General features: G+C 36.6%; 1 protein-coding gene across 1 annotated transcript in view; it reads left to right on the top strand.

Annotated features, from left to right (window-relative positions):
- LOC116900614 (solute carrier organic anion transporter family member 6A1-like) overlaps positions 1-16,772 on the top strand; it is a 73,825-nt gene that overhangs the window by 26,211 nt on the left and 30,842 nt on the right. Inside the window, exons 6-8 of the mRNA XM_032902333.1 lie at positions 450-559; positions 5,279-5,423; positions 12,107-12,302. Of these exons, the coding sequence (XP_032758224.1) occupies positions 450-559; positions 5,279-5,423; positions 12,107-12,302 (451 nt within the window). The remainder of the gene's footprint in view (positions 1-449; positions 560-5,278; positions 5,424-12,106; positions 12,303-16,772) is intronic.

Genomic DNA, 16,772 nt, shown 5'->3' with positions numbered 1-16,772 from the left:
TGAATTTTGTCAAATGCTTTCTCAGCATCTAATTAAATGATCATACTACAAAATATTTTATGGTACACAAATGATGTTTCATGGGGGAGGCTTTTAGAGGAGTGTCAATAATGTTATTTATTGAGTATGGCTATTCTACATTAAATTAAAAATTAATTTAGCAATGGATACCATACTTTAAGGAGTTAAAAGACATACATTGTGACCAACTACAGAATTATAACAGGTCAAATGTGAGAAATTTTCATTATCAAAGAATTATGTTTTGCAAAGCACAATTGTTTTTTAAGAATTTGCATTCTAAAACACACATTGGTTTTAGTGTGTTTAACATAACTCAATTGCCATTCCATGACAAAATGCAATTATTATAATGTGTACAAGAGCTTGATGTATACTTTCATATTCACTCGGAGATAAAAAAGTATTTTTTTCCTTGCAACCTATAGGTGCACACAAGTTAAAACTTGCGAAAAGAAAGGAACCTCCTTCCTTTGACAAGAGACTGAAAGATCAGAAAATTCAACCTCGTTTCAAGGGTTTTGTTTTTGCCATTTGGGTAAAGTAAAAATTTTTTGTTAATAAGCCAGTTAAATTGAGCTGTGTAATTTTCTTATACAGTTAAGCATATGCCAAAGTGTTTAATTTAAATTTGTATGAAAGGTTTGGTGATTTATCTCTTAGATAAATCACTAAATTATACATTCTCCTTATAATGGAATTAGCCCCCTTCTTTGCTAAATACCATCTAGTGCTAGAGACTGATAAGGCACAAGTAGAATTTGATTTGGTTTTAATTTATCTGGTACAATTTTGTTTTCACTGTCTTTGAAGAAATATTTATGACATTTAACAAAATTACATGAGTTAGAAGAGCTCTATGTGTTAACACATATCCTCCCCCATACACACACACAAATAGAATCCAGTATTTAAACCAAAAATCCTTTGTTTCTCTGTATGATAAACAGGTCTATTAGAGTAGTAACAGACATAGAGATACATAGGGAGCCCCTTCCAACGCTCTAGTCCCAGTCTGAATATATTTTCTTCAGTTTATAACATTCTTTCTGGCATATAAATTGTATGATTATAATTTCATACACACATTTCATTCATTCTTAGAGTATTTTACACTGTGAATAACACATTCAAGAGTCTACAAAATGACATCAATTGGATTTTCCTAACTCACATTAGAACTGTATATCTTCCCAATATTTAGTAATTTCCTCTTTCTTGGAGATACTTATTCTTTGTTCAGTTTTTCTACTCAAACCATCCCATTCCTTTTTAGAAAATATTTTATTTTACTATTAAAATATGTCTCCTCTCTTTCCCTTTTTTCCTCTTACCATCTCCATGTATACCAAACCCCCTTTTCTTAACTGTAGAGAAAGAACTACAGGCAAATAGGAACACCAAGAGAAAGATAAATGACCTTCAGTAGGGAAGAGAACCCTAATCCTTCCAAAGTATTAATAAGGTATTTCTGTTGTTGCCCCCTAGTCCCTTCTTCAATACATAACATCACAGGGTATAAGGGCTGTAGTTGGTTTATCATTGACTTAACAGTGAATTTCTGCATATAAGTAAATATATACAATATTTATCTTTCCAAGTCTTGGTTACCTCACACAGAATGATGGTTTTTCTAGTTCCATCCATTTCCCTGAAGATTCTCTGTTGTCTTTATTTTTAACAGCTGAAGAATACTTCATTGTGTAAATGCTCCACATATATCTTTTATGCATTCTTCTGTTGAAGGACTTGGCATCTAGGAACCAGGATAGACGGTGAAGAAACACTCCTTTGCTGGAGTGTTGGAGAGGAGGCTGGGAAATTAGGTCTGATTTGTTTTAGGGAATTCTCAGTCCAGTGTCCTAGAGCATTTGTTAAGTGGGTTGTTTACCTTCTGTAGGTTTATTTTGTTCTTTGAATATTAACACCATAGGTCACATATATATTTGGGAAGATTTAGAATGGTATCAGTTCATTCTGTTAAGGGCTTCTTTGTAAAAAAAAAAAAAAAAAAAAAAGAAGCAATTCGATCTCGTGAGATTCCACATCTCCACTGTTGACATTATTTCTCATGTCACTGAAATAATAATTAGAAATTCCTTTCCTTATCTTTAAATGTACTTTTTATTTTATCCTTTAGTAGTTTCAGAGATTCAGGTATAATAGTGGGGTAGGTCATTGATCCATTTGTAACCTTTTTGTGAAGGGTAACAGACAAAGATCAAGCTTTGTTCTTACGCCTACAGATGTCCAGTTGTTCCAGCAGCATTTGCTGAAGATACTAACTTCTCCAATCTGTGTTTTGGAGCTCCTTCGTCAAAATCACAGTGACTTTAGTTGCATACAGTTTTAGCAGTCTCCTGCTACATTGATTACCAGGTCTATTTTGTGCCAATAGCATGTTCTTTTATATTAAGGTTCTGTAGTATCACCTGAAATCATGCACAGTGATACCTCTAACAGCATTCTTACTGTCTTGGTTAGTTTTGGCTCTCCTTGGTCTTTCATACATCCATGAAAATTGTGAGTTGTTTTTGTTTGTTACTGTGAAGAACTGAGCTTACATTTCTTGTGTGGACTGAATTGACCTTGTCAGTCTTGATGTGAACAGGAGCTATGGTCCGGCATGGACTACCTTCATGGTATAGTTTTTCTGAGTAGTTGAATCCTTTTAGAGCTAAGTGGATTTTATATGTGAGATGTTCATCTATTCCTATTTTCTAATGCTTATCTTTATGAAATCAATCATGATATTAACTGGTTACATTTCCTTGATCATTTAATTCCATGTTTGAAAGTTTCATTTTATTTTTCAGGGTGTACTTGAGCATTAATCCTTCTTTGGCCACTGGAGTCCTAGAGTTTCAGGTTTGCAGCTCCACAGCTGGCCTATTTAATATTAATTCTATACAGATATTACACGTAACTATTATTTAACAATGCAGAAACTAAATAACTATAAATTATTTATATCGATAAATATTAAGCTTAAATCCTTATCAATATTTTCTAAAGTCTAAGAAGACTGAGTGTTAACATTTGTCTTTTTTAAAATTCTTTGAAAGAAGTAAATTAACTATCTATATTTTTAGGGTTCATTACGATATCTCACTCACTGTGAATAGTACACACCGAATCATGAAAAACTCGTGTGCCTTTGTCCTACCCTTACAACTTTTATGCATTTGTTGTCTTTAAGAGACTCCTTTAAATTATATAACTTATGATTGAGGATCACATTGATCCCACTGTACACAAAAGCTTATTCCTGGCATGATTTTACCACCTTTCATCCTTTCCCAGTTTTACTTCTACAACACTATTATAATCAGTGTTTTGTACATAGAGAAACTATTTTCTTAGCCCCCTAGATACTGCAGAGAGCATTTTGAATTTGTCTTTCTCTTCAACTTATGATTAATACATTTCATTTCACTTACATATGATCATTTACAAATGATATTTCATTCATTGTTATAGCAAATAACACTCTCTAACAGATATATACATGTAGATGGATGCATATATACATATACATGAACATGCCAAAGCATATACACATGTGCATGTATGTACAAATATACCACACTTAATTTTATTGGTTTTTTTGATTAATAGGTTAATTGAGTATCATGGCATTTATGAATATTACACTAATACTGTGAGGTATGTGCATTTATTGTTATGCTGATCAATATTCTTTGTTATTTCTCTAATTTAAATAGTTCTTCAGTGTGTCCTAAGGAGATTTTGTGCACATGAATGAATCTGTAGGCAGTACATGAGATTAATAATGGTTCCCTAAATGTAAGAATATAAAACAGTGAATAGTGAATTCTTAACAAATCAACTCAAACCACAAGGAAGTGTAATAGAATAGCACACACAAATACACACACGGTGAACACCTAAATTATATGAAGAAATACACAGGTTTGTATTTCTTGGCATGTATGTAAATGTTCATGTATGTTCAGGTTTACATGGAAATATGTACAGTTACATGAGCTATCCAGGTGACTTCAGGTGTGCTTCCTCAGGAGCTATCCACCTTTATCTCCTTTTGGAAACATGCAAGCCCAGGACTTGCTATGTAGGCTAAACTAGCTTACTAATAGGCCTCAGGACTATCCCGATGTCCCCATCTCTCAGCACTGATATTATGAATGTGTACCACTGTTTTTGGCATCTTTTAAATATGAGTTATGGGGGTTGAGTTCAGGTCCTTGAGAAAAGCAATCATTTTACCAACTGAGGCATCTCTCCGGCTCCAATCTGCACATTTATATTTCAATCCATAGAAACACAAAACAAATATGATCTTGTGTATGCCTTTATGAAAAAAAATTAGCAGCTGACGAATGTCTTCAAATATTTCCAATTATGTTATATAAGGCAGTCTCTGCTACTGATGCGTGACAAAACTTAGTAGCAGGACACAAAACTCTTTACCTTATCAATGTAAGATTTATTCAAGGCTTAACATTCTGAGCTGCATATGGGATGACTAAAGTGTTCACAGTCTGAAGGACAGACTTATCTAGAGGTTTTATTGTTTTCTTATAAGCTGTACTTACGGCTAGGCTTTAGAATATTCAGCTGCAGCTTGATGGCAATTGTAAGGTCTTCCCAATCTCAGTGACTTAATGACTACTACAAGGGCCTACCATACATTAAATATTGTTCTGGTGAACCTTACAGTATAAGGTTTTCCTTAAGGAGAATGGAATCTAATGATGTTGAGATATTGTATATAAAGATACAACCTGAAGAAAACTTTAGGCCGAAATTTGAAATAAATTAGCCATAAACTTCTTATCCCAAAATCCCTTCTGAGCACGTATAATTCTAAAGCTATTTTGCCATAGGAGTTGAAGAGTACATGCACATAGGTTTTTAATGTGACAACGTTTGTAACATTAGGGAGTTAAATATTAGTTAAATGTTTAATCTTACTCAAACCAATAAATACAGTGAAATCACATGATAAAAAAAATTGTACTCACTGAGATAACTAAATGCAAAACATGAATGTGTCTAATAAGGCACTGAGAAATACTTCCAACGAGCTACCAGAGATGTAGTAAAAAGGTATATTTGCTGTAGAGAGAAGCCAAACAAGTTTCCTACTAAATGTGTCTTGGGGAATTATGTAGTTTGATTTTCATAATATGAAACATTCGGTTTAGACTCTAGAAAGCCATTCCTGCATGTGGCGGGATAAAATCCTTGTGACACACTCTGTTCTGTATTTCAGTACATGTTGAGGAACCCGCTGCTGATGACCCAGGCGATGTGCAAAGTTTCAGAGAGTTTTACTTTCCATACATCTTTAGAGTTTTTGCCTTACCACTTACAAACTCAGTTTTCAATAACTCCCCAGATTGCTTCTATGCTCACAGGTAGGTATTTCTTCTTTCCCTCTCCTTTAGGAAACAACTCAAGCCAAATATAGCATTCTTTCACACGCTTCTATACATTTTTGCTTGTGTGTCTGTCCTCCATGTTTTACTAAAACATTTATATTTTCTACTGATTCTTCTATTTCTTTCACCTGGAAACTCTATTTTTCAGACTCACATTGATTTGAACTTAATGCATTGTAATTACCCTGTGATATCCTTTCTTCTTTACTGCCAGAGAGATTCAATGTTTATCCATTATAATACTTAGAGATATAAAATTAAATTTTTATCTTAATCCTTCTAAACAATGCCATAATGCCGAAGTCCAACGATATTTTTTCAGGCACATGTGTAAAAGTTGTTTTATGTCTTGACAGTAAAGAGCAATTGCTATTGGATACATTTCAATCTTGAAAGTATATGGAGAATGTGTCTCTAAAAGACATTGTGAATGAAAATTTTAAAAGGTTCTAGAAATAATTGAAAATAATTAACATAATAGCTATTTTTAGGCTATAAAAGTCAAGCAGGCATGTTACAGCATTTGGTATAACCAGTGAAAGTGTTAAAGAGTATTTCCATTAATCTTAAATAAATACAAGGACAGAAAGGTAAGAAAGAGTAAAGTATGGGCAGAAAACAAACTATACAATACAAAACAAAACCCAAATATTAACAAATACAGAAGCCCTGGGCATTAGCAGATGATTATGTTGATTTTTTTTCTTTTTCATCATCTGGTTTCCTGATATGTTTATATACTGGTCTCTTCATGTGCGCCGATGCAATAGGCTCAAAATAAAAGATATATTAATAATTGCATGCTCTACTCTGGCTTGTGAGGATGAGTTTTAAGCTTATTTTGTTATCCTCAGCTGTGGCATAGACTCCTGTCCATCTCCAAATGAGACTATCAGTCTACAGAGTTTTCAGGCTTCTATGCCAAAGCTTTGGTTTTGTCAAGCATCCAATAGTAAATTAACATTTCATTTTGTCAATGGACTGTGGTTTTCTGTGGAAGTCTCCTAGGGGAAACTTCCTCCGTTATTCAGAGGATTGGGTACATAAAACCACCAATTACAAAGGTCTGTAGCTCAGGGAAGTTATCTGATTGGTGGTACCTCAAGATAAACACTTAAAAGAAACACAGTGATACCTTAAGGTAGACTTTTAACAGAAAAGGCCTCTCCCTCTCCAAGCATCTATTAGTTTCCAATAGATCTATGGCTAGGGCATGAATTTATTGACCAACTCCTATTTCCATGTTTAAACACGGTTTCTTTGTGGTTACCAACTTTCTGGCTTCTTACAGTCTTTCTGATTCCTGAACCTTAGGAAGAGGGTCTACTGTTCATATGCTCCATTCAGAGCTGAACATTCTTCAGTTTCTTTCTCTGGGTTTTGGCTATTGTGAGCCTCTGAGTTAGTCACAATCTACTGTAGACAGAAAATTCTTCAGTGACTGTTATGAGATGCATTAATCTGTGGTATAATAATAAATCATTAGAACTTGATTTAATAGTATATCCATCCAGCTGAATAAAACTAGTAGGATTTTCCCTAGGAACTATGATCTCTTCAGTCACATGACTTAATCTTAGTAATAGTGCCAAGTTTGAGTTTTTTTTATTTTTTTTTATTTTTTTTTTTTTTGTAAATGGATACAAGAAGGGGAACATGATCAGGTATTGGGAATGGTGGGAAACAGTAGTGAAGCCCTGAGGGACAACAGAAAGAATGGAAACAGGCAACTTCAGGAGGTAGAAGGTGGGCAGACCCTCTAGAAAGTACCAGAGTCCTGGGAAGTGAAAGTCCCTCAGGACTCAAAGGGAAGGACCTTAGATAAAATGCCCTACAGTGGGTAGAGGGAACTTGTAGAGTTTACCTCTAGTAGAAAGACAGGGCATCACGTAAAATGATGGTGTTGCCATCCTACAGTCAAAAACACTGACCCAGAATTGTTCCTGTCTAAAAGAACTGTGGGGACAAGACTGGAGAAGATACTGACAGAAAGGAGATCCAATAACTGACCCAAATTGGGATCCACCTGAAGGGGAGGCTCCAAGGCCTGACACAGACAGGAGCCTAGCATGGCAAGCCTCTGAGAGGCCCAAAAAAGCAGGTGAAGGAGTCAGATACAGATACTTACAAGTGACCAATGAACAGAAGCCAGGGACCCCTGTGGTTAAATTAGAGAAAAGCTGAAAGAGGTTGAGGAGGAAGATGACCCCATAGGAAAACCAGCAGTCTCAACTAACCTAGAGCCCCGGTATCTCTCAGACACTGAGCAACCAACCAGGCCTTATACTCTAGCTAATAGGAGGCACTGATAAATATACAGTAGAGGAATGCCTTGTCTGGCCTCAGTGAAAGAAGATGCACCTACCTGTGGAGACACTTGAAGCCCCAGGGAAAAGGGAGGCCTGGTAGGGTAGGAGAGTGGGGACATCCTCTTGGAGACTGGGCAGGAGGAATTGGATGAGGAACTGAGTACCGATCCGGTGGGTGAGAATGACTGGCCTATACAAAAAGGTTAAAGATTTTAAAAAAAAAATCCTTCCTAGAAATACACCTAAAAGAAATAATACAAGTCCACTGAGAGAGGGACCGGTTCCTCCCCTAAAATTTGTGCCACTTTTACAGAAGTGGTCACACCTTGCCAGTCATTGTCACAGTTGTCAGGGTTAACCACCTTGGTATAGCTGATAATTACATCATCCTCCAGGAACCAGTGTAGCACCTCCTGTATTATGAAAGACAGTCAGTCAATCAACACCAGCTTGATTTCTCCACGTTTTATAGTTCAAGTCTGGGATCTCCTCAACAACAGGGATTTACTATCAAGACTGGAGAGTGACCAAGAAAAATGACAATCATCTCTGGTGTTTCCCAGGAAGGGGATTTGAAGCCCCATTGTTAATCTTCCTAAAAAGCTGTATCCTTGAACTTGATCTGTAAATGAGGCTAGTTTTCAGTCTTCCTCTAACTTTTAGGTGTTCTCCTCCATACCAGTTTAGTTGGTTTTGGTTTAATTTATGAAGAAACTTTTCATTCCTAGACTTTATATTACTTTTTACAATCTCCCTTTATTGAGTTGTCCTCGTCTTAAATTAAATCCATCAACTCACTCTGTGGTGGTTTGAATAGGAATCATGTGTTTGAATGCTTGGCCCACTTTTAGCAGGTGTGGCCTTGTTGGGTAGGTGTAGTCTCGCTGGAGGACTTGTGTCATCAAGGGGAAGGGTTTGAGATCTCAGAAGCTCAAGGTAATCCCACAGTCACTTTCGATTCTGCTGCCTGCCGATCCAGATGTAGAACTCTCGGCTCCTTGTCTTCCAATGCGCTGCCATCATTCCTTCCTCAATGATAATGGACTCTGAAACTATTTGCCATCTGAAGACAAATGTTTTCTTTTAAAAGAGCTTGGCATGGACATGCTGTGTCTGCATAGCACTAAAAACCACGACGAAGACACACTCTTCATAGGTTACATGTTGCTACTTCTCACTTTTTAATCGAGGTTCCCACAGAAGTTCACATGGACAACGCTTTACTTTCATATGGTCGTCTTTATATATTGAATTCTTCTGCAAGTGTGACTTAGACTAATTAATTTCTTATGGAAGGTTGGATTTATTTTCCAAAGTACTCTCTAACACAATGTATTTATACAGTTTTTGCTTGTGATCACAGTTTTTCCAAAGTGATTAACACATCAAGATTAGGGTAAGTCAGCATTTCTGCAATTCTTGAAAGAATGGACCCCTTCCCCTCCTACCAAAAGAAATGTCATTCCCCAGTTCCTGAAGGATTTGTGCAATAGCAGAAAGGACCAGGACCGTGCTCCTCAGTGTAACCCGTAAACTGCTGGCTAGGGTTCTTCAATGGAATGATTTCCATTTGGCATTTTGTGCTTAGCAGGTTCTCAGTAATATATTTTTAAATAAAAACTATTCTTATAATAAACAAGTGTGAAAGGATCAATAGATATCTCTGTATTCTTCATAGTAGAATGAGCAAAAACAAAACATCTTGGTGAAAAGAATGCTGCTATACAAATCTGTTTCTGAAATATGGAGCAGAGACTGAAGGAAAGGCCATCCAGAGACTGCCTCACATAGGGAACCATCCCATATACAGGCACCAAACCCAGACACTATTAAGGACGCTAAGAAGTGCATGCTGACAGGAGCCTGATCTAGCTGACTCCTGAGAGGCTCTGCCAGAGCCTGACAAATACAGATGCAGATGCTTTCAACCAATGATTGGACTGAGCACAGGGACCCCCAATGGAGGAGTTAGAGAAAAGACTGAAGGAGCTGAAGGGGTTTGCAACATCATAGGAACAACAACAATATCAACCAACCAGAACTCTCAGAGCTCCCAGGGACTAAATCAACATCCAAAGAGTACACATGGAAGGACCCATGGGCTCCAGCCACATATGTAGCAGAGGATGACCTTACTTGATATCAACAGGAAGAGAGGGCCTTGTTCCTATGAAGACTCCATGCCTGTTTCAGTGCAGGGGAATGCCAGGGCAGGGAGGCAAGAGGGAGTGGGTAGGTGGGGGAACACCCTCATAGAAGCAGGAGGGGGGATGGGATAAGGGGTTTCCAGAGTGAAAACTGGGAAAAGGGAGTATATTTGAAATGTAAATTAAGAAAAGAAAAAAAGAAAGAGAGTGAAGACAAAATCTCTAGCATTTCAGGCAGGTGCATAGGCATTCTCAGTCATGACTTGCAAGCCCAATGGTGACTCCTAGTAGACCAATAGAAGTGTTAGAACTTGAGAACCTCTCAAGACATTGTTAGTAGTAACTGTTTTTTTTTGAAAGTGGTTCCTATGTTGGTTGCTGCGTGTGTGTGTTTTTTTTTCTACTTCTCCTCTTCTGCTTTTTTCTTGTTCATATTCTTCCTGAAATATGTTTCCTATGCTTAAGTAGAAAAAACCATAAAGTATTGTTAGTATTCTAGAATCTCACATTGTTGTTAAAAATGTTCATGTTGATCTGAGAGATTGGTTCACCCAATTCTAGTTCACAGAAATTTTTGAGAAAGCCTGCCATCTCAGTTAAGTTTCTGGAAATAAGCCATATACTCAAAGGGCTCAGTATTAATATCTCTCAATAAGAAAACTCCTAATTTCTATGTGGCATGGACTAGGTTCCTGGCTTATATTGCTTACTCGGTGCATAGAAGTAAAACAATAACAACATTAGTACCAGAATCCAGTAGACCTACCATCCACAGGGTTATATATATTATAAAGTCCACATTTATTCCAAAACCTCATTTTCTTTTTTAACTAATTATTTTATTTATTTATATTCTAGATGTTGTCCCCCTCCTGGTCCCCCCCTTCCATAGTTAATTCATCCCATTCCCCCCCCCTTTGCCTCTGAAAGTGTGCTGCCCAGGGGTTCCTGGGCATCTTCCTTCCCCTAGGGCCACAAGTCTCTATAGGATTAGACTTACCCTGTTCAACTGAGGGCAGTCTAGTCAGTCCTCTGCTACATATGTGCTAGGGATTCTCAGACCAGTCCCTGTATGACCTTTGGTTGGTGGCTTAGTCTCTGGGAGCTCCCAAGGGTCCTTGTTAGTTTTGAGTGTTGGTCTTCCTATGAGGTTGCCATACCACTCAGCTCCTTCATTCCTTCCCCTAATTCCTCAATAGGGGTCCCTGACCTCACTCCAATGGTTGGCTGTATCTGCATCCTTTCAGTCAGATGGCGGTAGAACCTCTCAGAGGATAGCCATACCAGGCTCCTGTCTGCAAGCACGACATAGCATCAGTAATAGTGTCAGGGTTTGGTGTCTGACCATAGGATGTATCCCAATCTAGGCCAGTCACAGGATGGCCTTATCTTCCATCGCTATTCCATTTTTGTCCCTGCATTTCCAGTAGGCAAGAACAATTCCTGATCAGAAACTTTGACCGTGAGTTGGTAACCGCATCCTTCCACTGAGGGCCCTGTCTATTGGAGGTGATCTCTTCAAGTTCCCTCTCCCCACTGTTGTGCATTTCAGCTAAGATTGCCCCCACTGAGTCCTGAGAAGCCCTAGATACTGGACATTTCCATGCATTCTCCTGGCCCTCTGAGCTTCTCTCCTGTTTCCCCCTATAACTGATTCTACTCCACCTTTTCCCTCCCCCACCCTACCCAGATACCTCCTTCCATCAGTCTCCAGTGAGTATTTTGTTCCCCTTTATAAGTGGGATTGACACATCTCACTTGGACCTGCCTTCTTGTTAAACTTACCATCTGTGGATTGTATCATGAGTATTCTGTATTTTTTGGCTAATATTCTCATATTAGTGAGTACATATACCATGCATGTCCTTTTGGATCTAAGTTACCTCTCTCAGGATGATATTTTCTAGTTCCATCCATTTGACTGCAAAACTCATGATGTCCTTGTTTTGAAGATATAGTATTCCATTGTGTAAATGAATCACATTTTCTGTATCCATGCTCCAGTTGAAGGACTTCTGGGTTGCTTCCAGCTTCTCTGGCTATTATGGAAAATAGTGGAGCATGTGACCCTCTGGAAATACCATGTTTTCCAGAGGTATTTTAGGTTGTTTTGTTTAGAAATCTATAGGGAATGACATCTATATGCAATTTTTCTGTGCTTTCAACAGATTGTGTTTAACAGTACTTTATTTTCCTTTCTCAGGACTATTTGTAATTCCAGGAGGTGTAATTGGCCATTTTCTTGGAGGTTTAATTGTTGACAGATTGGAAATGACTAATAAGAACAAGTTGAAATTTTCATTAGTGACATCTGTTGTATCAGTTGCACTTTTCCTATTAATCTTTTTTGTAGAGTGTGAAACAACAAAATTTGCTGGAATCAATGAAGACTATGATGGGTAAATATAAATTTGTATGCTATACTTTTGATCATAAATGAAAGGATATTTTCCAGACCAATAATTCAATAACTATACATTTTTGTGACTTTTGGAAGTATTAGCCATGCAAACAAAGTATAAAAGATGGTTTAACTTTTCATATTAAGAGTACATATCTCATAGAGATGTATTTATTATGCATTCGTTAGACTTTTGTGGTCAAAACTTTGTGTTAGGGTATGTAGAAAGTACAAAATGTTACTCGAATATGTATAATGTGATTTAACATTGTGTACTTAAATCTCTACCTTGGAGACATCAAAAGGTGTATTTAAAGTATATTTGATCATGAACATGGACATTTTAGATTAAATATCCAAAGATCAAAAAGCTCAGCATGAGATAATATTAAATGTTGTATGACATAAACGCAACTGAAATGGTAGAAGAGAATAATAGCACTCTCAACTGCAGTGGGACAGCATATGACAAACCACTATTCAATTAATGCTACTGGAGCTGACCATGAGGCTGTAAAACATGATGTTAACTTCACTACTCTTACAAATTCATCTATGTGACTTAGAAGAAGCTGATGAATTTGTAGAGATAGCAATAAAAGATATATCTGTAATGGAAAATGATAATTTTATAAAAACATTAAATATTAAAAGCTTTTCCTAGGCAAGAACTTTTGTTAATCTGGTAGGATGAGTATAATGGGCAATAAAGAAATATTTCAACACTAAAAATTGGAGAGCCTGGAACTATATAAATTAATGACATGTCAACTGAACAATCCCTGTACACAAAAATACTAAAACTTAACTGCTTCTTTTCTCAGTGGGAAATAAATGAAAAAAAATCCCATTTCTATTAATTAGTTTACAAATGAAAAGATAAGATGCCCAAATAAATTACCCAAATATTCAAGGTAAACAAAAACATTTATGATTAAAGAAAAATCTTACTCATTTAAATTAATGCCTAAGCAAAAGCATTTCAAACATCCACATACATGCCACTTCTCTACAAATTCATTTGAAAACTTTTTATAATTTATAAAACATCTTTTAAAAATACATTTTAGCTATAATACAATTTTATCATTTTTTTTCTAATAACAATTTCTACATACCTCAAAAAGCCTATATGTACTAGTAGGGCAAAGCTCAAAAAGTCAGGAGTAGAGAATACACTCCATTCAAAAACAAACCAATAACACCAATTTGGAGGATTCAGCTCAAGAGACAAAAATTTATTGTGAAGCCAAAAAAAAAAAAAAATTCAATGGTCTAGTATTAACTACAAACCTTTGGAGGTATCAGAATAGATCGCTCAGGGATATATTATGAATATTAGGAATGTAATGCATGTAAAGCAGAGTGTCTAACCTGAGAAGGAAGTATATTCTTTAAAAATATATCCCTGGACAAATTACATACAACTGGAAATAGAATCTAAGACAGCACTTCTAGTGTTACCTAATTCTCAAGTGTGTAGGAGGAGATCTATTGATGTACAATATGTTGTGCAGCACTAGGAAAACTAAAAATGATATTTTTTTTCCTTAATGCAAGATAAAATTTACTACAGAAGATAAAATTCTTTAAGTTTTTTTAATAAATTTGTTGACTTTTATTAATAAATGATGTTTTATAAATATAAAAAACATGATCAATTCACTTGATGCAAAAATTTATAGTAATGTTCCCTTTTTTCTAGAAGAACACAGGGAAAATTAGAGGTAACAAAGGTTTTCTGTACACAATACAAGAAGTTAGACTATTGAATTCTAAGCATTATGTGTGTTCTTTTTCATGAATGAATACAATATTGCACAATGTCTTCTAAAAATATGAGTAAAAACATTTTGACCTTGACAGTGGGAAAAATTTCTTTCCCAAGATATAACACTAATAATCTAGGAAGAAACTTATAAATTGGACTTAGTAATAATTGAAATCTGCCTATTCAAAGACCTTTTCCTCTGCTTTCTTGGGAGCAGGTTCTGACAGGGATTTGCTATGTAAACCTGGCTATCCTTGAATTCACTATGTATACCAGAGTATTTTCAAACTTAAAGAGATCTACCTACTGCTGCCTCTCAAGTCCTAGAAACAAAGTGTGTGCTCCTATGTCTGGATTTCAAGGACTCTTAAAAAAATTAAGCCACAGATTGTAAAAAGTTATTAGAAAACATATATACAAAAGACTTGTCTCTGATCATATATAACATTTAAGTCGTTTTATTAGTAATGAGAAAATAAACAATATAAGAAAATAGACCAACGATTTGAAATGGAATGTCATCAAATAATAATTTTATGCATATGGAAAATATGCAGATGGCAATGAATTAACTGTCCTTAGTCACTAGGAAAGTATTACATATTAGGATGTCTAAATCAGGGAAATCAAACTGTCACAAAGAATTGTAGATAACAGTTGAAGCTGCTACGCACTGCTAGCAGAAATCCAACCATGAGCTGAGGGCACCCCTGCCGGTGTCATGGAATTAGACAAATGAACCACAAAGAGGTGAGCGTAAACTCTCAGTTCAGGTTGACCTTGTCAACTTGGATCAAACTCTGGGGAGTCTGATGACATTTTGTTCTGTTTTTAATTGTTGTACCCAAACTACTCATCCTTTCCAAGTTCTGCTTACTGAACTCCATCTTCGAGCACATCAGGACAGGTTCTACCGTTCACTATACCCTATCGACATTCACAACCCTTCTTCAATATTCTTTTTCTCTCAAGGTAGGTCAGTTTCTGTTCCTAATGCATCTCTGTCCTTCCTGTGTTTATACGTGAGGTCAGTTAATGTAGAGCCTCAGTCTTGCTGCCGTGTTTTAGGTGTTACAGTTCATTCAAATTTTAATCAAGTGTCTCCAGAAAGCAACCTTAAAGAGCGGGTTCAAATCCTTAGTAGTGATGCACAGATAAGGTAATATCCAATTGATTTAGCCCCAAAATGTTAAATTTTGTTCTTTTAGTTTACGTACCACAAAAGCTAAATCCTAACTTAAACACTGATTTGAACAGCAAGGAGAACAGAATCTCCTCAATAAATCGAATGACCAATACCTCAGGAAAATTAATCAGCATTAACTTAAGTCCTTTACCTCCTGCTTGTAATTGTTCCTGTATTTGAAGTTGGGCTCTTTTGATATTTTTTTCTGTCACGAAAAGACTGATACTTTTGTGGTATGAGCAAAAAATTTCTTAGGTAGGGAACTTGGATATTGAATTATTCCTGCTTTGAGAGAAAAACAACAAACAACAAAAACAAAGAATATAGTTCATGTTGCAGGTGCTGAAGCTCCACCTGCCATCGCTTGGAATTCAGGTGCTGCTCTTCTGCACTCATGGGTTCTGACAGGAAGGGCTGACAGGAGGCAGGCAGCAGGAGAGCTCTGAGTTCTGCTCAGGTCATGAGGATGGTTAGCCCTGAACCTATGTGGCTAACCTGGAACCTTAGGAGGGGTGGAGTCCATTCTGCCTGCATTTCATAGATGTGACTGGCAAAAACATTCTCTCTCTCTCTCTCTCTCTCTCTCTCTCTCTCTCTCTCTCTCTCTCTCTCTCTCTCTCCCTACCTTTCTGTAGTTTTCAAAAACAATTGACAGGGATTTTTATCTCCCATCTCATGGGCTATCTTCATATTTGCTCTAGCTATGAATATTTTATTTGTCTGGATGCTAACAAACATTTTAATGATTATACAGAATGATTTGTCACAAAGACCGAGAAGTTAATACCATGTTAGTACCACTCTTCAAAGGTAAAGAACGGTTTTCTGTGAGAGGCCCATGTATCCTGATAGCCTAATACCATTTAAAATTTTTTTTCTTACATTCTCAGAGGCCCTGTGCTCCATGTTTTAGACCAATTGAGGGGGGCTCTTATAGCTATCACAGGAGGGAGAAAAACAAACTGCTAAGAGGTGAGAATGAATACTTGGTTCAGATTGACTTCATCAACCTGGGTCAAATTTCAGGGAGTCTGATGCTGGGAAGTTTAACGTCAGTATATTCAAACACAGAATTATTTGGGGAAAAGTTTCCTGGTGTAATGTGATTTCCAGTGCACAAAGAAGCATAAAAATTCAACTCAAGGTCCCTGTCATTTATTCCAAGAAAATCGCTTTACAGAGATAGGCCGCAATACTAGTTTGAAGACCAAAGGAAGGATCTAGTGTGGTCATGATCCTACATACAATGGAGAGATTGTATAGGCAACTGGTGACGTCTGGTCCTGGTTGTGGGATCTCTGGCGAGCTAATGGCTGTACAGGAAATGTAAGGACCATTTAGATTCTCTTCTCTGAGAGAGCTTAGTATGGACAGTACAGAGCACCATGGTAGCAATAGATCCCATTTGCAGATTTCTGAATGGAAGGACCAGATTACATCTAGTCCTTTGAGAGAAAAAAATCTGTGCATTTAATGTATCTGCTTTCCCTGGTGATCTGTGATCACAAGAG

Source organism: Rattus rattus, chromosome 5, assembly GCF_011064425.1.
Source record: "Rattus rattus isolate New Zealand chromosome 5, Rrattus_CSIRO_v1, whole genome shotgun sequence".
In the NCBI taxonomy this organism is placed as follows: domain Eukaryota; kingdom Metazoa; phylum Chordata; class Mammalia; order Rodentia; family Muridae; genus Rattus; species Rattus rattus.
This window is presented reverse-complemented; position numbering and strand designations above follow the sequence as displayed.